The following is a 21,927-nucleotide window of genomic DNA, read 5'->3' on the forward strand; positions in this document are numbered from 1 at the left end:
ATCAGTATAATCATTATGCTACATACATTTACCTCAGTGAACCCTTTCTAAAAACAATACAAGTTCCTTATATTCCTATTATTCATAGCCATCTTTTAACTTATTTTGGGAATGCTTTTTCCCCTTAACTATAGTTTGCTGATAATTCATGATAAGTTAAATTCAAAGATAAGCCTTTATAAATTTCATTAAAACACTTTAAACATCAGGTTCAAAAAAATAAAATTAACAAAACACAAAGAAAACTCCAATAGGCTCTATTATGATAGTAAACAAGTGAGAGTAATAGAAATACAAAATGAACTTACGTGTTTTCTCTTCATCTTCGCTATCAGAAAGGATAGCAGCTTTCCTCTTTACTACTTTCTCTTCTTCCTTGTCTTCATCCTCATCACTATCCATTTTCTGCCTTTTAGGTGCTTCATCCTCACTGTCAGAACTGTGAAATATTTTTTCCTCTGGATGGCTACCTGAATGAGTGTCATTCTGTACTTTTCCTTTATCCCGTTTGTTTTCTATATCACTATCTGATTCAATCTTCTGCTTCTGTCTAGAGGAATTTTCATTTTCAGAATCACTGGCATGAGCCTTCGGAAGCCCCTCACTTTCAGAGTCACTTGGCTGGCGTTTTGGGGCTTCCTCATTTTCAGAGTCACTGGCAAGTTTAGGGGCATCCTCAGCTTCAGAGTCACTGGCATGACCCTTTTTGGGCTCATCAGCTTCTGAGTCGCTGGGAGGGCCTTTGGGGGGCTCTTCAGCTTCCGAATCGCTGGCAGGATCTTTCCTGGGCTCATCAGCTTCTGAGTCACTGGCTGGACCTTTTCTGGGCTCATCAGCATCCGAATCACTGATGGGACCTTTCCTGGGCTCATCAGCTTCTGAGTCACTAGCAAGAACTTTTCTAGGTTCATCAGCTTCAGAGTCACTGGCACCACCTTTTCGGGATTCATCGGCTTCAGAGTCACTGGCAAGACCTTTTCTGGGCTCATCAGCTTCAGAGTCGCTAACAGGATCTTTCCTGGGCTCATCAGCTTCAGAGTCGCTAACAGGACCTTTCCGGGATTCATCGGCTTCTGAGTCACTGGCAGGACCTTTTTGGGACTCATCAGCTTCAGAGTCACTGGCAGGACCTTTATGGGGCTCTTCAACATCTGAATCACTATCAATACCTTTTTGAAATTCCTCATTCTCAGAATCACTAGCAGGAAGCTTAGGAGCATACTCATTTTCTGAGTCACTTGCACGCCCATTAAGAGGTTCTTCATTTTCAGAGTCACTAGCAGGTAGCTTCTGGGGCTCATCATTTTCAGAGTCACTTGTGGGATGATTCAGGTCCTCATTTTCAGAGTCACTTACTGGAGGGTCTGGCTGGTCTTCAGTGTCAGAGTCACTATATTTATGCCTATGAAGCTCCTCATTTTCAGAGTCACTAACATTGTGATTTGTAAGGTCCTCATTTTCTGAGTCTGTCATATGATGTCTTTTAATAGGTCCATCATCTTCTCTATCACTATGATCATTCTGTGAGAGAGGAAAAAAAAGGAAAATTAATAACATTAATAACATTTAAAAGGATTATATTAATTTAATTTTAAAATTTAATTCAAATGCCTTTAAAAAATGTGTAATAGTTATAAATTAAAATGCTTATTCCATAGCTGTATATACTGAAAGGAAAACTACATGTGGAAATGTACAACTATGAAAAAAGAAAAAGACTACATTATGGTAACATCATCTGATGCACCAAATGGGGAAAGGTAAGCCAGCTCTCATCAAATGAAATATAAAAAGCACTAAATAAAAAATATTTAAAGGTATATACTGAATTTAAAGGATCAGACACAAGGCATAGCACCCTAGCACATGAAATAGCCTCCAGAGCCCTAACCAGTCCTGCCAAACTAAGAGATATCATACAAGATAACCCCCCCCCCCCCAAAAAAAACCCCTGATTTTAACGTTAGACAACACACAAATGCTTGTTTTCTTCTGTCAGAGACCCAAACTTTGGGGACTATTCCCCTACAAGCATTCTTAAGCAATCTGAGCTTAAGCCTCTGATCACTCATTAGACTTGTGCTGGGCTTGCCGATTGTTTTCTAAGTGACTCTGACCTGGTTTCTGCTTAAGTTTCAGCAGCATGTGTACACATGCAGGTGCACATACATACATGCAAACAAAGACTTCCTGACTTCAGGATTTTTACTCTTTCATCCAAAAATTGTTTTCTATAAATGCATGCTCCCAATATATTTACTATATTCTTATGACTTTTTATATTTGGGGGAATTAAAAAAAATGAAACATATCCAATTTTATAATGAAAACCAATATGAAAATGATTCAACTTAAATAATCTTACTATATAACCAATCTTATGGGAACATGTCTATTCCAAAAAGCTGGGTACACCTCTACCATGAAGAGATCCACTGACTACATTAAAAGACAAATGAAATGAAAATGAGTTTTCTCAGAACCCATACTACTGCTATGTTTCCATTTATCCTTAATCATGTGAAGAACTATGATATACTGCATCAATTACCACCCAAAATTATAATAGTAATAATTGCTTTGCTAATTGAACAATGTGATAAAACATATAAAAAACCTGTTTCAGAAATCCATTTTCAGGGGCAGCTAGGTGGCGCAGTGGATAGAGCACCAGCCCTGGAGTCAGGAGGACCTGAGTTCAAATCCGGCCTCAGGCACTTAACAGTTACTAGCTGTGTGACCCTTGGCAAGTCACTTAACCCCAACTGCCTCACTAAAAAACAAAACAAAAAACAAAAAAAAGAAAAACCAAATCCATTTCCAAATTTCATTCAGAGCTTCACAGCATCACTAAAAATTCCCAAATACTGATACTTATTCCTATAGTCAGAATTAATTTTTCCAAGCATTAGTTTAAGAAGCTATTACTAGTATTCCCTGTGTACCAACTGTTGTACTAGATTTATTTGGTTATAGAAAACCTTAGTACCCCTTCAGCCTATTGAAATTTGGTATTTACCTAAGTGATATATTAGGAGATGAAACATAACCATACTGAGAATAAATTATGATGTTAAGTGAAAAAAAATACAATTAATCCTTTCAGGTTTAATATTGTCATATTTCATATTTTTATAGTTTAGAGTTGAAAGGGACTCTCAGAGGTCATATAAAATCCATTCCTCTCATTTTAAGTAAAAAGAATTGAGGCCCAGAAAGGTAACATTATTTGCCAAAATCACATAGTAAGAAGTAGAACAGGGATTGAATTCATAGGACCTGACACCTAATCCTGTACTGTTTCCAATGTCTCCCTACAATACGACTCCAACAACCTTTTCAGACTTATTACAAATTATCTCCCAACCTCCCACATTCTATGTTCGAGTCAAAAGTGACTACCAGCTATTCACCAAACTTAAACTATAACTCTCCTCACAATGTTCCATTTGCAACAGTATTTAGCCTCCATTACCTTTAAAGGTTCCATCCTAATTCAATATGTAGATGTCTTACTCCTGGCTACACCTAATGCTGAGATTTGCCAGGAAGACGGCTGCCACTTGTTACTAGAGCTGCACAAAAGAGGCCACAAGGTCTCTAAGACCATGCCCAGGATCCAGAGCCAGAATCCAAAGCTATTCCTAGAGGACATCCCAAGAATCATCTGAGAAAAGATTTCTAAAGACCTGAATGGACATTTTGCTGTTTTCCTCTTCCCACTGTATACACTATTTGTAATGTCGACCTACTAAAGAGGAGTTCCCCCTTCAGTTTTTGTCAATGTGTTGCTCAATTTCTTTTCTCTTCTTTTTATTCCCTTTAACATTGTTAATTATAAGTATATGTGGGGCGGCTAGGTGGCGCAGTGGATAAAGAACCGGCCTTGGATTCAGGAGTACCTGAGTTCAAATCTGGCCTCAGACACTTGACTTACTAGCCGTGTGACCCTGGGCAAGTCACTTAACCCCCATTGCCCAGCCAAAAAAAAAAAAAAAAAATTATAAGTATATGTAATGTTATTGCTTCATTTAAGGTGTGGAAATTTATTTTGATTTGGGGACCCTGCCTTTGGGCTGAGATTAAAAAGGCTTAGGCCCTCAGAGGTTTTTTCTGTGTAAGAGGGGCTGGTGTCCCTCCCCCTCCGCTTCAGCTGAGCCAAAAAGCCCCATGGGCTTTACAGGATGCCAGGTCAGACAGCTGGGGGAAAACCCCCCAGCTTCCTTCGCCCTGGGGGATCTACCCCAGAGATCCCAGGCTTGTCCTGCCAGGCCCTAGCATAGCCCGTGCAGAGGTCCCAGGCACATGGGCCCCTCGAGCCCCGCTGGGCACAGCTCTAGTGCGGCCAGCAAATTAGCTTGGCGTGTGCAGGGGCGCAGGGAGCCCGAGGTTTGAGGGGAGAGAAGAAACTTATATACAGGGGGGAAGACAGTGAAGGAGGAGGCCGGAAGATTGAGAAAGCGTGGAAGGGCTATGATACAGAGACGCTAGAGATGCCAGGGGATTGGCAACAGAGGTGAGGATGCTAAGGGGCTTTTCAGGAGGGTCGACAAAGTGAAAGGGGCTTGGAGTTAGAAGAAAGGAGCTGAGCAGTGAAAGCACAGGGAAGCTGGAGAGAGGCAGCAACAGCCCTTATTATATTAAAAGCAGACAGGTTGTGTAATTTGCATTTCTTAACCCTTATCGTTTACATTGATTTTTATAAATAAATTCTGCTTTAGTTATTTAATTGAGAGGCTTCTTAATCGTTTGCTTATCAATTTGGGAGCAGTGTGGAGAAATTTTTAAACGGCCCATATTAAATTAATAACAGATAGCCAGCCAGTCAAAAGTCCCCAGATTAGTCCCCTCAAATTAGGCCTAAGTAGAAATTGTTTCTTAATAAAGCACAGGGGGGAGTGTGAGAATATTATTACTATTACAGGGGCCCCCTGCTGTGTGAGCATGTGACCACCCTCAACCAATCAGCTTGAAGCAGTGTGTAAGGCAGTTGGTTTGGTGAGTTGGTGATTGGAACCTCGTGGGGTTGGCAGCTCTGATTTCTCCTCGAGGGTAGATTAGGTTTTCCTATTCTTTCAGAAACACTTGTTCTCTCTTTGTTAACCTCTAATATATTTTAATAAATGTTTAATACCTAAACCATTAAACTGTTATCTTAGTTAGCTTTCCCCATAAAGGGGACAGGTAGGGTAACCACACACATTTAGTTTTACCCATCACAGTACCAAAAGCAAGGAGGAAAATTCAAAATCAAGTAGCAGCTTGGTTTGGACCCCAGAAGTATGGTTTGGGCCTTGGGAATGATTAGGGTCTCAATTCCAGCTTCTAGTATAGTTTAAGGCCTTCAGAGGAATAACCTGTACAGAAATATCTGGGCAGAGAAGCTTTCAGTTTTATCATTCTGACATAACAGAACTTTCCAACTGGCTGATAATGAATAAATTCAGAAACAATCTACTGAAACTCTAAACAGGGAAAGCCTATGGACATGTTACTCAGATCCAAACCTAGGTCAATATAAGATCTAAAATTCTAGCTGTGATGTCTAAAATCTAATGAGTGTTCACCTTAGAGATGTATAGCACCAATCTTTGGGCATTAAGTATTTATTAAAGTATATTAGGGGTTAGTAAAGAGAAACATGTGGATAAAGCATGAGATCTGTCTATTCTCCCTATTCTCCCTGCCACTAAGCCTTAGTCCAAAAACAAAAAGACCTTGCTTCCCCTCAGCTTCTCCCAGAAGCCCCCTGTGAAACAGGAAGCCAGGCCATCCTCGCACACAGCTCCAAGCTAATTGGTTGGTAGCACTGATTGACACAATTAACAGGCAGTAACTTCTGGACACCAATCTGACCTTCCAGACACTAAATCACATACTTTCTCCTCAGGGTGGAGCTTCCTTGGTTTCCCACAATGTCTTTCTCAGCAGGGGTAGTGCTCCAATTCTCACATCAAGAACTTGGAGAGCTCAGAAAATGAGGCAGTGATCACTTTACTCTGAATCAGCCTATCCTGGAATACTGAATACTTATAGGTCCTCAGCCTAAGATGTCTCTAAGATGTTGAAATAACAAAACACTCAATATTCTCAAGGGGGGAAAAAAACACAGCAAGACCAGTCCAGACATTCCCTTCAGAAAAGTACAAAGCCCAGACATAAAATCAAGTCTGAGGTCAGGGAAGTAGGTTGGATGAATTAGCAAACAACAACAACAACAATAAAAGAATCCCACCATAAAAAGCTATTATGGGGACAGGGATAATCAAGACACAAACCCAGAAGAAAAGTGTGACTCCAAAATATCTAGAAGTAGAGTTTCAAACACTATATAGCTTGGGCACAGATTCAAACAGAATTCCTGGAAGAGATAAAACAAACATTTGAAAAAATTTAAAATGTTTTTTATAAATGAAATGAGAACACTAGAAGAAAAAATCAGAAAGAAATGAGAGCTAAAGAAAAAAAGAATGTGAAATACAAGAAGCACAAAACCATGTTCAAGCAACAAATTCCCTGAAAATGAGAATGGACCAAATAAAAGCTAATGACTTCATAAGAAAACAAATTCAAGTCTAAAGACTGGAAAAAAAAAAGAAGAAGAAAGTTACCTGATTGCAAAAAACAACTGACCTGGAAAATAGACTGAGAGAAAATGTAAGAATCACTGGACTGAGGCAGCTAGGTGGCACAGTGGATAGAGCACTGGCTCTGGATTCAGGAGGACCTGAGTTTAAATCTGGCCTCAGACACTTGACACTTACTAGCTGTGTGACCCTGGGCAAGTCACTTAACCCTCATTGCCCTGCCAAAAAAAGAGAAAGAATCACTGGACTACCTAAAAGCCATGACCAAAAAAAAAAGAGCCTAAACATCATATTTCCAGATATTTTAGGACCCAAAGGTCAAACAGAAATAGAATTTGCCACTTCCTGAAACTCTAAAATGAAGATTCTTAGGATCATTATAGTAAAAATTCAGAGCTTTCAGGTTAAAGAAAAAAAATATGTAAGCAACCAGAAAGAATTCAGCAGCCACCATTATAAAGGACCAGCGAGCTTGGAATATTATATTTCAGAAGGCTAAGGATACAGGTTTACAACCAGGAATCATTTACCCAGCAAAACTAAGCATAATCCTATGCAATTGGGAAGGGGGTAGGGAAGATGGATGGACCTTTAGTGGAACAGAGGGCATCTAAGCATTCTAGATGAAAAAAACAAACACAAAAAACAGAACTACATAAAAATGTAGTTTGGTACAGAAATACATTTCACTAAACAGGGAAACAGGAGGGAAAGGGGAGAAGGGAGAGAGGGAAATCAGATGACATAAGTAATTAATTCTAGGAAAAATAAATTGTAAGGATGTATAAAAGTATCTATAGCAGTTCTTTGGGAAGTGGCAAAGACTTATAAATTGAAAGGATGTCCATCAGCTAAGGAATGGCTGAACAAGTAATGGTATATGAATGTGATGGAATACTATTGAACTGTAAGAAATTATGAAGGGGGTAGTTTCAGAAAAACCTGAGACTTGTATAAACTGATGCATGCAGTAAAGTGAGCAGAAAAATGTATACAACAATAATACTGTAAAAACAAACAACTTAGATCTAAGAGTTCTTGATTAATATTGTGACCAACAATAATTCCAGAGGATTCATGATGAAACGGGTTACCTACTTCCTGATAAAGAAAAGACTAATACATAATCTGACACTTTAAAAAAGACATTACCAACAGAGAAATTTGCTTTGTTTGCCTATGTGTTTTTAACAGGGATTTTGTTTTTTGTTCTTTTTTTTTGGGGGGGGGAGGGGGAATAAAACAAAAAGAAAACAGATTTTTACTTATAAAAATCTTTAATTTTAAAAAGCCCAATACTCTAAATCCCACAAAATTGTGGGTTTTTTCTGTACTTGTGCTTTTTATTTTGTACTTTTATGTTCCCTAAACTGTCTCTATTGATGTGTGCTAGTTTCAGCTACTCCAGTAGATTTTTCTTTCCATATTTATCACATATGTATATTATTTTACTTAAAAATTAGGACAATTCTATTTCATTCTTTAAAATGTCAAATGACTATAAGTATGAATTATTTCTAATTTTTAAAAATTGCAGGTTTTTTGGAAACCTGCTCATTATATTTTCCTCACCAAAATGAATAGCGTTGAGAAATAAAACAGATATGGTATTTTAACCCAGAAAAATTGACTTTTAATTCACATACTTCTCCTCCAAATGAAACAACAATTCAGTCAGACAGAGATGGAGATGTTTCTAGAAGAAACATCATAATGGTTGCCCAAGAAGAAGGTTGCCAAAGTTCAGTTCAAACTTGTATTAGTTGATGATGGAGGTACTGGAAAAACCATATTTGTAAAAATGTCACTTGACTGGTAAATTTGAGAAGTGTGATGAAATAATGGGATTTCGCAGATACTCAAAGACCCACCTGGAGATTAATCTGGACTGATTGAATCAAGTGAGAGTTCCTGATTAAAGCAGGCTGTGGAGGAGGACTGGAAGAACTCTATGCGAGATAGGACTTTTCTTAACTTTCTGAACTCCATGTTAATACCTGTATGCTTTAATAAATGTTTAATGCCCTAAGACTGGTGCTAAAGCTTCTAATTTAAGGCAATCACACAATATAGAATTTAAATATCACAGAAGTATGTAGCTGCCTGGGGTATCAAGGTCCATTCCCTTGTGTTCCATACTAATAGAGGTCCTAGTAAATTGAATGTATAGGATATAGCTGTCCAAGAAAAATTTGGTTATCTGAGAGGTGATTATCAATTACACCCAAGCTTAGTGTACCATTAAAAGTTTTATGTAACATCAAGGGTTACTTAAAAGAATGTATGTAACTGGCATAGAGATATGGTACGAGTATGTGACAATCTCCCTACAGTGTTATGTAGCAACAAAGTAGATATTATGGACAGAAAAGTCAAGGTGAAATCAACTGTCTTCCACAGAAAGAAGAATCTCTAGTACTATGACATTTCAGCCGAATATATCTACAACTTTGAGAAGCCCTTCCTTTGACTTTCTAGAAAGCTTATTGGAGACCCTAATTTAGAGTTCATTGCCATGGCAGCTTTTGTACTTTTTCAGAGGTTGTCATGGATACAGCACTGGCAGGATAGTATGAGCAGGACCTAGAGATTGCTCAGGCAACTGAGCTCCCTGATGTAGATGACCTGTAAGGGAATGAAGCTAGAGCCCCACTTCAGCGGTCTAGTTTCATAAGCAACTGTCCTATGATCTCAGTGGCACAGCATCTTTGCCACTTGATTATATAGCTGGGCAGAATATGTGCTTAATCTTGGATGCTGAAGGAGATAAACAGGCTTTGGAATGAATGTAGCATTTAAAATATATATGTAATTCATATTTTGGATCTGTATATTTAACTGTTTTGAAGTGTAATTATGTTCCCCTTGAAACTATTGTGATCCCATTACTGTATTCAATGGCGAATTGTGTTCATTATTGCCTTTCCCATTGCTTTTTCATTAGATCTTAATAAAGTTGTATTTTAAATATCTAAGCAAGTAAGGTCTTATCCCTTTTTTACAATAAGCATTTTAAAACCTGTTTTGTGTGGTCTACAATAGACATATGCCATGTTACAATTTAAATGGCCATAACATTTTTATGACAACTTATTTTTTTAAAGTATTTCAAACATTATCAATTACACTACACTTGAGTCAATCATCATAAAACAAAGCTAATGGACAAGTTAAAAACTTTGTGCTGGGGCAGCTAGGTGGCGCAGTGGATAAAGCACTGGCCCTGGATTCAGCAGTACCTGAGTTCAAGTCCGGCCTCAGACACTTGACACTTACTAGCTGTGTGACCCTGGGCAAGTCACTTAACCCCCACTGCCCCGCAAAAAAAAAACCCCAAAAAACCCTTTGTGCTACTATTAGATGACTGTTCACAACTTAGTAATGAAGTTAAAAGTGTGAGAGTATGTATAATTTAGACTGTAAAGCTAAAAGTTTTCACACTACCTAAGCAGTGTACTTAATGTGGCATGTGGAAGGGTAAAGCTTTTAAAATAAAATAATTACATGACTACTGTATATTTTTTCTGGGTATAAGCTCTCAATAGAATAGAATTTAACGGATGTAGGTTGAGTATCAATTGAGTACAGCTTTTTAAAGACTACAATGCTTAACATACATGAGAATGGTAAGCATGCTTTAATAGGTGGCTTGAGGTGATCATGGAAATAAGCTAGAAACTTAACTTCAACTTTGGTAAGCTTTAAATCCACAGTAGGCATTGTGTCCTTGTTGGAAAGGAAAAATATCAAGACATAAGTCATTAATCAGATAATTCTATGATGATTACCTCCAGAATAGTGACAGAATGGACCATTTTCAGTGATGCCCATCTAAACTGAAGGCTTGGAGTAAGTCTGGTATTTTGGGTTCTATAGTAACAGTGAAGCATTTAGTCAAAAACAAATGAAGCAGGGGCAGCTAGGTGGCGCACCGGCCCTGGATTCAGGAGTACCTGAGTTCAAATCCAGCCTCAGACACTTGACACTTACTAGCTGTGTGACCCTGGGCAAGTCACTTAACCCCCATTGCCCCACAAAAAACCCCCCCAAAAACCCAATGAAGCAAGCAGTCAGACAACACAGCTGATCTGCATCATAAGCCTATGCCTACTGATAGTGAGGTGTCCATGTTGTTAGTGCAAATTGACATGTGTTGACTCCAAATTGACCTTGTTTGCATATAACTTATCAAATAGTCATTGTGCAGCACTGTCGATTATAGCAATTTTGTCATGTCAGTCTTGTGAATCTGCCATGCTGGACTTGCTTTCAAATTTGATTTTTTTTCAATGAATAAAATGGCTATCTATCTATAGCCATTTTATTATATATATATATAGCCATTTTATTCATATATATATATAGCCATTTTATTATATATATAATATAATATATATTATATATAGCCATATATATATATATATATATATGAATTATACTCAGAGCTGTCGTGTAATTTTTGGCTACTGAGAATTTTGCCACTGATGTCTCACCACCTCTTCCCTTACACCCACAACCCTAGCCCCCAAAGTGGTCTTGAACACCAGGAGTTACACTTTGCTGTTTGGAAAACTGTACTGCAAAGGCAAAAAGTATGTTTAGTTGGAGAAAGTGGAAAGAGAGCAGGAAGATGTTAGGGCTCCTGGTGGTATGGTTTCAAGAGATGGTGAAGTAAATTAGGTATAAGGTTATTAGAGTTGAAATTCTGTGCTCGAGTTGTTAGGGAAGTCCCCAAGAATGATAGCAGAGGATGGAATAGAAAAAAATACCATGAGCTAGGTACTAAAAAAAAAAAAAACCTCTGAAATAGTTGGGAGAATGACCTGGAAGAGGTCAATGGATGACAACATCAAGGACTGGAGAAAGTATTTCATAAACAGAAACTAGATAGATTTCAAAAAGAAAAAAGGTCATTAAGTAATGGTGACAAGAGAAGCAACAATAGAGCAAATATCTGTCCACTCTTCCTCCAGGTTATAGGTCTGAAGCTAGAAGAGACCTCAGAGGCCACCTACTAGATAAGGCAAATGAGGCCCAGTGATATTAAGTGACTTGTCCAAAGTCACAAAGACAATAATCAAGGAACAGCCTCCAAGGGAGCTGGTTCTAATGTATTCTTAGGGAACAGTTTTGGTTAAAACAAGATGGAAGCAATATGAGTTGAAAAGCCTGAGGATATATCAGTTTGTTGAATAGAAAGAATAATAGCTGAATAAGCTAGAGAATAGGTGACAAAAACTGTATGGTCTACATATGCAAAATGTTCTCCATTGCGTAAGTGTTTCCATTATAAACCAGAAGTTGGTTTATAAATAATAGTATTATTTAATCGATAAAAGCAATAACTGTCTAGGGAAATGTAAATTAATTACTTATTGCAAATAACTAAAGCAACCGTGTCAAGTCATTCTTTAAAATTTCTATTTCCTTATTGCCTACAAAATTTTCACCAACTCTTTGCATGTTGACCACTGTTGTTTTTAAAGATGATGCCTCTGGTGGAATTGCAATAGCTTTAAGAAATACAGGGGTGTTATTCCCAATTTTTGTACACAGAATAATTTATTTTTGGGGGGCTATGTTAATATACACAGAATATGTTCCTTTTATGTTAGCCTCTAAAGAAAAATAATATAGAATATTATTGAATATTGAATAGCTATTCAAACAATATTGATGAGTAAACTAAGGTAACAAAGGAGTTTGATGATCAGTTTATGAAGAGATATATGGCTGGACAGTCTCTTATTACTGGGTCTCATTTTCCTTTTCTGATCCTCCTTACTTGGCTAAAAACAGTAGGTCATAAATTCAATAGCAGGCACTGAAAAGCCTTGCAGCTTTCATGAGACTAAGGACTGAAGAAAGTTATAAGCCTAGTTTCTGAGGATCCTTAGACATTTGCGCTCAAGGAAGGCCATTAGTTAGAAATAAGTTCAACTTTGGAATTTATGTTTACACCTCAAGATGAAATGATTATGAAAAGACAAGTTCATCATCCATCACAGTCACTCTTAATAAAAACTCTGACTTAAATCACTCTTATAAACAATTCTGATTTAACCAGGGTTTTTCAGAAGAGGGAGTAGTTTAGATATCAGTTCAAAGTCCTGGTTAGTGGTAGTGTTTTTGAATGAGGGGAACGCAGAAGAAGGAACTAAGAAATGTTTTGATGGCAGATGAAAAGTGTAAAGACATTCTCTTCATTATTCTTCAGTCCATTAAAGTAGAATACCATAAAATTTAGCCTTGTGATTCTTCCTCTCTCAGTGGTTTCCAAAGTGAGGCTCTATCATGGCCTGACCTCAAAGAGTTATGTGTGAATGATTAATCACAGAGTGTGTAGATGGGTCTCTTATTGTGGCCTCCCCAGGATAGTTATCCCACTCAACACCTCCCCGCCCCCCATCCCTCCCCCCCTCCCCCCCTCCCCATTAAGTTGTATAAACTGAGCTGGGGACTACTACTCTGGGTACCCAGAGCAGTAGCTGCAAAGTTACCATTGGGAAAATTGCCCCTTTCACTTATGTATCCCATTTCACCTCAGTTGTGGCAAGCACCCCCTGGGAGTATGGGCTTAGTGCTCCAGGACAGCAACCAGTGAGTAAGATAAGTAAGACTCCTCCTGCCTCTCCCTCTTTTCACTGGATAGAATAGAGTGAATCCATAGGCTTTAGAGGCCTGTTGCAATTTGCATTAAAGATCTCATCGAATCATCACACCACCTTTGAAAATTCTCTTCCTTCCAAAATTTTCTATTAATATCCGTCAAAGGCTATCAAGGTCTCTCAGCCTCAAGTCTCCCCCTCTCCAATCCATTCTCCACTCAACTGTCAAAGTGATTTCCCTGAAATGCATGTCTGACCGTGTCAATCTCTTACTATTCAATTCTAGTGACTCCTAATCAACTCTAAGATCAAAAAGTATTTTTCTCTTTTGTTGTTATCTTTAATTTTTTTTATTTCTGTGTAAGTTTTATAATGTACAGAAGCATAAGAACAGTAGTACACATATATCATTTATAAATAAGTAAATATACACACACATCCACATAGGGTGAATATTCAAAAAAATATTTACTGATGGAGTACATACAACACACACAAAAAGTTTGGAGAATAATGCTCTATACAAACAAATCATCATGTCTGGCCCTGCCATTTTAACCTTTCTTCAGTGCTACATCTCTATTTTTTTTCTCCTAGGAAAAAAACAACTTGGGATGGGTTGAGGTATAGGTTAAGTGGTTTAACAAAATTTAAAACTCAGATAACAACAAAAGAAAAGGCTTTCTGATGCAGCACCACTGGGGGCGGGGGGAACAGAGCATACAACTATCTGGATAATGCACCTGTTTGCAATAATGCAATTTTAAGCATATATTGTTGACCATTCATATTCCATGCAGAATTACAATTCCATACTTCAACATCATGCTGACAGCTCCTAAAGAAAACTGCTTCTTATAAAGGAAGGAAGAAAGGAATTCAGGAAGGGAAAGAGAAAGGGAAGAAGGCTCAAGTCAGATGTTCTTTCATCTGAGCGAACTCCAGTTAAACTTACTTGTACAGAAGGGCTTAGCTATCTATACTTAGAGTAAATCACATGCAAGATCTTACTTGATTAATTTTCAAAAATAAAATTTCAGAACTGGTGATAAAATAAAGAGAAGAAAGCCATGGAAGAATGAAGTCCTAATTACTCCTGATACATGGATATCCTTTTGACAGTGAAGGGTTTCGCCTAAAAGGGTTTCTTTTTCAGAAGTTACAAAGAAAAAATAAACAATGTTTACAAGAAATTTAGCATCCTCTGTACAATGTCTTCATTTTGCTTGTCACTGTTTGTACATTCTTCATAATTTACTTGACCATTATTATCACCATTTGTGTCCCTGATCATCTTGCACAGGTAATTAATACAAAATATTAAAACCAAGAGAGATAGTATGCTACAAAGGACAGGTTAGTCTTGGAGTCAAGAAAATTTGGGCTGAAGACACACCTTTTAACACTTACTAGCTGTGTGGACATAGGCAAACTAATTAACTTCTCAATGCTCAAGACAGTTCTCATATACAGTATGTTAGAGTTTCATACCTGGAGTTTGCTACTCTAGAGAAACTCCAAGTCTCCTCCCACCCCCCACCCACAAAATGCAAAGCCATTCTCCAATAGAGAAATGAATGCCAGTTAGATGGCATAGTAGATAGAGTACCAGGCTGAACTCAGGAAGACTCATCTTCCTGAGTTCAAATCTGACCTCAGATACTTACCAGCTCTGTGACCCTGAACAAGTCACTTCACCCTGTTTGCTTCAGTTTCCTCATTTGTAAAATGAGCTGGAGGGAAACAGCAAACCACTCTAGTATCTTTGCCAAGAAAACCCCAAATGGGGTCACAGAGAGTCTAACATGACTGAACAAATAGAAAAGTGTTACAAGGGACATTAGAGACATTCCCATTTGCTTTGCTGAAGCCCCCTAAGGATCATGGACCATGGAACTTTCCATCTAACTTGCTGCTGAAACTTCCTGTATATGTTGTCTCCATTACATATCAAACTCCTTGAGAGCAAGGTCAGTATTTATTTGTATTCCCAGCACTTAACACAGTACTTTGCACAGAGTAAGCTTTTATAATAAATGTCTGATTGATTCATTCATCTGACAGATGTCATGACAACCCTAAGAATAAGATCTTCTACTTTAAAATATTTAACATTTTTTCTATGCAGTATTTGTTGGCAGAGTTGGTTTCATTGTGCACTCAAAGTGCTGGAAGAAGTCTTAGAAGTTATCTAATCTAACTCCATCATTTACAGATGAGGAAACTGAGGCCCTGAGACATTAAGTGACCCCCCTCTCTAAGCATCAGTGTACTTCCTGTGAGATCTCTGGCACTGCTTAACCTGCTGGTAAAATAACGGATTGGACCAGATGGCTTGGGAGGTCCCTTCCAACTCTAGATCTATTTTCTTATCAACTTTCTGCTTACTATCACTTGATGCAGTGAATACCAAATATTTTAAAATAACTCAATAGACAGGAATGCTGATATGACTATCTCTCTATAGTTGGACCACTGACTAGCTAAAATAAAAGTCAAACGCAACCTATTAGATGCACAAAGATGAGAAGACAACACTGAGTACTCAAGCCAATGATGATTAAAAAATGGGGGGGGGGTGAGATGATGAAGATATTGACTTTGATCTCCACCAAGTTCCTGATGAACTTTATCTGACTTATCCAGCAAAGATGTCTTTGCCAAGTATAAAGACATGGTTACAAAGGGAAACAGTGTGGAATACAAACTCATTTGTAAATCACTATAGAAGACAGTGAGCTTCACTGCCTCATGAAACAGTGAAAAGCAGTGGAAGTAAAAACAAATCTGTGGACACCCTGGGGAAAGATCTAACTAATATCATCCCAAAGGCATTCACATAGAAATTGGCAAGAGGGCAACAAATCAATGGAAAATGGAACAGGCCTGTTAGAGTTTCCATTGTCACATGTGAAATTTAAAGCCTGATTCTTAATGGGCTATTATTTATTAGAGGAAAAATGACATTTAAGACAATGAAGTTTTAGTAAGGGAGGCTGGGCCAGACCAAGTATACATGGGAAATAAATCTATGTTGAAGGTAAAAGTCTTGAAAGTAGTAAACGATTTTTTAATGTCATGTCAGGGAGAAAATGATAACAGAAAGAAAAATAATTGACTCCTAAGAAAGGCAACCAACAGGGTCTGGAACCGAACCCGCAATATCTCCGAGGGATGCCTGTACATAGAGAGAAGGAAATTAGTACTAAAGATACCATTGGAGGTACATTTTATAGGATTTGTGAATGGATCAGATACAGGGTGGGGTGGGGTAAGACAGTCAATTAATTTATTAAGCACCTACTATATGCCAAGTTTTCTGCTAAGATGAACTTGTATGATTAGAGAAGGATGATGACTGTGCTCTCAACAAAAATGTAGAAGTTTGGCAGAGAGATGAATTTGGGGAGAAATACACTAGGTTCTATTTTGAAAATGATGAATTTGAGATGTGGATGGGACATCTTGTAAAAGTCCAGCAGGCAAGTCAGTAACATGGGACTGGAACTGAGAAGAAAGATTAAGGCTGGATCAAAGAAGAAAATTAATTTTGTAAACCTTAATGGACTGTTTAAATGACATCTATCATCTGGATCAGTCAACCAACAAATATTTATTATGTACCTAGTATATTCCAACACTTTCACATAGTAGGAAGAGATGTCATGTGGGTAAATGAAAATGCTGTCATGGAACTCAAAAGATAAAATCTTTCGAGAGTTAAGAGACTGCCAATTAAGAGTGTAGGGACAGAAGACCTTAGGACAGTCCCTTGAGGAATGCCCACATTAAGAAATTGGGAAGAGGAATGAGAATCTAAAGGAGTCATTAAAGAAATAGGAATAGGAAAACCAATTTTTTTTGGTAAATTTTTTACTTTTGAAAACTAAATTACATTTTCTCAATTCAAGTTATACACAACTATATTTGTGAAAATAACCATTTTAACAGCTATTATTTTAAAATGTGCAAGTAAATAAATAGAAGCCCTTGACTCACTGCTAGTGTTTTTATAAAAAGCACTGTTTCATGACAATGTCACTATTTGCTCAATAGTCATCTTTTATTGAAGCCATGATAATCACAAACTGTGCTGCACAGGCCAATCCTTCCTGCCTCTACAACACTTTTACCTAGTATACCCATATTGCTCCTCTCTGCCCATCCTGCAGTCTGGAGCTAAAGTATATTAGAAACTTTAGATACGTTAGAAAGGATGAGAAATGTGTAGTCAGATGACCTAGGTTCAAATCCTGGCTATGCCATTTATTACCAGGATGATCTCAGGCAATGTGCTTAACAACTCTGGGCTTTCATTTCCTTATCTGTAAAAATGAGGGAGTTGAACCAGAGGTCCTGGGGCCTCTTCCAGCTCTAAATGTAAGATAGTATGAACTCTCCCTACAGAAGCGCTCTTTTGATTGATCCAGTTCTTCCTGATCTTTTTCTTGGAGTTTCCACAACTTTACTGTCTCAAACTTGACTGTATGGAGTCCTACACTCTGCTCTGATTTGTAAATCAGTCTTCCCAGCTACACTATGATGTACCAATGCAGGAACTATAACCATGTTTTCTGCTCCAGTCCCTAGCACAAGACTAGTAATCTTAAAAAGACCAGAGGGGGACAACCAAAGTGGTAAAGGTTCATGTTCATGGGGGTCAGCTGAAGGAACTTGGGGATGCTTACCTTGGAGAAGAAAAGGCTAACAGGGTACCTGAGAGTTGTGTTCAAGTTTCTAAATAGCTCACTCTCACATGCAATAAGGATTAGACTGGTTTTTTGGCCCTAGAGAGCAATGGGTAGATGTTGCAAAAGGGAAAATTTAAGCATAAGGCCAGGAAAAGTTTCCAAATAATTAGTGCTGTTCCAAAGTAAAATGGGCTGCTTTGGGAAACAGTAGGTTCCCCCTCATTGGAGGTCTTCAAGCAGAGGCTAAAAAACGATTTGGGGGCATCTTGGAGCGAGGATTTCTTTTCTGGATTTAGATACTAGATGGCCCTTCTAAATCTTAGATTCTATGAACATCAATCTCTGAAGAATTAAAGCTACAGGTGATATAAGGGGCAATAGAATGACGCGTGATGGGTATAAAGATACTCCCAATGATGAACTATACAAAAGATATGATGTAAGGGATATTATACAAGAAATGATTGGAAAAGGTGAGTTGTCGTATGACATTTAACAGGAGCAAGAGATGGACAGCTTGATTGTTGCACCGATAAATGCAATTTTTTTAAAAGGCCTCCTATTGTTAGGTTGAAAGCATCCCTAAAGGATCTATAGGGGAACACAAAGATTCAGAAGAAATATAAGGGTTGCAATCTGTACTATTGGAGGGGATAAACATATTGAGAACATAGATTCATTGCATTATTGAAGTATGTTTCATTTTTACATGTGTACATATGCTTCTTCACTAATTCAATGATAATTACTTTAAAAAATTAAGCTGTCTTTATTGTTCCTATTTCCTTGTGCTTCAAATCTTGCATATAACTTATGGAAGAGTAATAAATGTTAGTTTTAGATCAGTCCTTTCTTCCCCCCCCCCCCTTACAAAATCCTGTTCTCCTGGTCTGGGATAAACTCAAGGCAACAAAAGAAATGAAGATAAGACTCTTGTCTAGCTCAGGGAAGGACTGATGGGATCAAATAGATAATAGACTTTGCCTTAAGCAACTTGAGGGAGGGTCTTTTCCCTGATGTCATCTGTAGAATTCACTTTAATGTAGACCACCTTCCAGTCATATCAACCAATGGAACTGAATGATGCTAACCAATTAGCTTTGATCAATGTACAATGACTTGCCTCTATCGAAAGAGGATAAAACTTGGAAGAAGCCACAAGTTCTCCTTCCCTGGATGAGCTCTCTGCTTTTGCTTCTCCCTCTTATGACAGTGTAGCTTTTATAAGCCTTCTGAACTCTCCTTGAGACATCTTTTGGGACTTTTCTGCTCATGCTAACTGCCACTTGGTCAATTTTTTATTGATATGTGTGTATAAAACATGAATATTAATAATAAATGCTTACTGGCAAAACTGGTGCAATAGCAATTAATTAAAAAAACAACAACAGTTTAAGCTTAATTTTAAGAAAACACACATTACTAGTGTATAGTACTGCCTATATGACCTACCAAGGTGGCAATGGTGTTTTTTTTCCAAGTTATCCACACATACATGTCAAGTTATGAAAAGGTAAGACCTTAGAGACCATCTAGTCTGAGGAACCTGAGTACACCAGGCTGAATATTCTAAAATGTTTTTGTACAGAACTTACCTACAGCTTGGGTTCCTGAATCTCCATGGGTTTTTCCCCCCCTGGGGCAATGAGGGTTAAGTGACTTGCCCAGGGTCACACAGCTAGTTAAGTGTCAAGTGTGAGGCTGGATTTGAACTCAGGTCCTCCTGAATCCAGGGCCGGTGCTTTATTCACTGTGCCACCTAGCTGCCGCCAATCTCCATAGCTTTTTAAGCTGAATTTTGCTTTGATCATTAATACATATGTAATTTAACAACTTAGCCTTGGGAACTTCATATTGACTGAACAGTAAAAACAGATAATTTAACTTTTAAATTCTCACATACTCTTCTAACCATACAAGCCACTGAGGATCGGATCTTTAAAGTTTTAGCAGATAGTAGTTTGCTAGGAAAATTGACAATATGTTCCACAACCTGTGACTACAGACTGGTACTATATTTCTGTAAGCTGTTGATGCTTCCTGCCATCACATGGCATCAGCAAATTTGACTAGGACTGAAAGCCACTATTGGGCTAATCCATTTTTTACACCTACCTTCAAGGCTGCAATTGCCTAATATTTGAAATGAAAAGAATGAAAGTTTTAAAGCAACCAAAACAATTTTCACTGCCAATTTATAAGTAGTAAGCAGCTCTACTTTTGCTTCCAAAAAAACTTTTTAATTAACTTGCCCACCCTTCCCACTTTGCTCCCCTACAAATCACTAGGTTTTGATGACCAGTTCTGACACAATTTCCAAGATCCACTCTAAAGGAAGCAGTTCTAATCAAATACAACAATGAATTCTCCCCATAGATGCTGTTCAGCCAATACCTCTGAATGATGCTCTAAACTTCCATTGTCTGATCCAGAGTGCTGCTCAATTACATCATCTTCAACGTCTGACCCTGAATCACGTTCATCCTGTACTGGGGTAGCTCCACCATCATCTGCTCAAAAACAAAACAATAAAAATCCCACTTAAAGGGTAAGATGGATGATGTCATGGGCTACAACTAGGATTAAGTTTAAGGTATAGCCAAAGATTGCCACAAATTGCGTAACTAAGGACATTACGTTTCTACATTAGATCTGTATATGTATCATATAGTGACAAGTATAATGATGACTAGCAACCAAATCAATATAAGAGGTATGTAGAACTTAGGAAAATGAATGGAGAAGGCAGGGAGCAAGTGAAAGACCTCTAAACACCACTACTAGTTGGCCAACTAGATCATACAATTTCCACTTCCATGTTGAAAATCAGATCTCCATTCTCGAAGAACCTAAAATACTGCATGGCAAAGTAATTCACGAATATGAAGGGCCATATAAAAGGCCAAATGACAATATAACATCTCCAAATATTAATTTTGTACATGAGATCTAAAGTAATCATTCAAAAAAGTAAATCAACATACACTTACAAAGTACTTGGCTATCAGGTGAAAGAAGTCACAAAAGTTAGTATCTATGTAGCTTTCAAATAGGAACTTCTAGATACGCTCCCAATAACAATATAGACTGGCTTGAAAAAGACTTTTTACTTTCAACACCTATTTCGCCCCTGACCACCATCAACTTATAGTTGTTGTTTTTTTAAAGTGTTCAAAGATCCATCAACAATCACAAAAAGCATCTTTAGAGACTTTAGGACCATCCAACTCAAAAGTCATTGATCCTACCTGGGACATTTACAACATAATAGGGGTAAAAATAGAGTAAAATCTTTAGTAATCAAAGTTGTAGCATTAACATTAGAAAATATTATAGGAAATAATATTTAAGCATTCCCTAGTACTTTATGTTGACAAGCATTTTGTCAGCTGTTTGCTACAAGGTCTTAAGAGTTAATCCAAACTGAAAGCAGGATCAAATTTAAATTATAATTCTAAAGCAGTAATTAGTGATTTGGGGAGCAAAGAATTCCCAGTGGGGCTAACCAGTAACATCAGATACACACTAGCCGGCAGACCCCAGATACTAGGTAGACCCAAGACATTAAAATGGAAGAATGAAAAGAGTGATTAAGTAAGAGAACTAGAGAGAGGAAGAATAGAAAATACAAGTACTTTGAAAGCAGGCGGTCTCTCCCTCCTTCTCTTTCTTTTTTTATTGGGCTTTTTTTTGGGGGGGGGGGCGGGGCGGGGTGTCTGAATCCTTGGTGCCTAGCACAGTGCCAGAGACGTAACAGGTTTGTTTAATTAAGAATGAGAAAAAAGCTACAATCAGTGTGTAATGCAAAATGTCACTAACAACTAAATGCCATTTGGGGCCATCTTTGACTTAGAATATTTATTGAATTCATGGAGGAACAGAACCATATTCCCAATATGCTCCCTGCCTAAATGGGAAAGAACTCAGAGAGCTTATAGCTATTTTTAAATTAATTTAAATATCATTTAGACACCAACTAGTACTACCTAATAATGTTACAGGTGAAGATACTGAGGTCAATGAAATATGGCTTACCCAAGG

General features: G+C 37.8%; 1 protein-coding gene and 1 pseudogene across 3 annotated transcripts in view; one reads left to right on the top strand and one right to left on the bottom strand.

Annotated features, from left to right (window-relative positions):
- IWS1 (interacts with SUPT6H, CTD assembly factor 1) overlaps window positions 1-21,927 on the bottom strand; it is a 39,382-nt gene that overhangs the window by 16,266 nt on the left and 1,189 nt on the right. For 2 of the 3 annotated variants that reach the window (XM_043994309.1, XM_043994310.1), the window contains exons 2-3: window positions 20,281-20,396; window positions 309-1,521 (exon numbers count right to left, since the gene is read on the bottom strand). In XM_043994309.1, the coding sequence (XP_043850244.1) occupies window positions 309-1,521; window positions 20,281-20,396 (1,329 nt within the window). The remainder of the gene's footprint in view (window positions 1-308; window positions 1,522-20,280; window positions 20,397-21,927) is intronic. The other variant, XM_043994311.1, reaches the window with a different exon arrangement.
- Window positions 4,306-9,218, top strand: LOC122746128 (annotated as a pseudogene).

Source organism: Dromiciops gliroides, chromosome 3 (genome assembly GCF_019393635.1).
Source record: "Dromiciops gliroides isolate mDroGli1 chromosome 3, mDroGli1.pri, whole genome shotgun sequence".
NCBI lineage: Eukaryota > Metazoa > Chordata > Mammalia > Microbiotheria > Microbiotheriidae > Dromiciops > Dromiciops gliroides.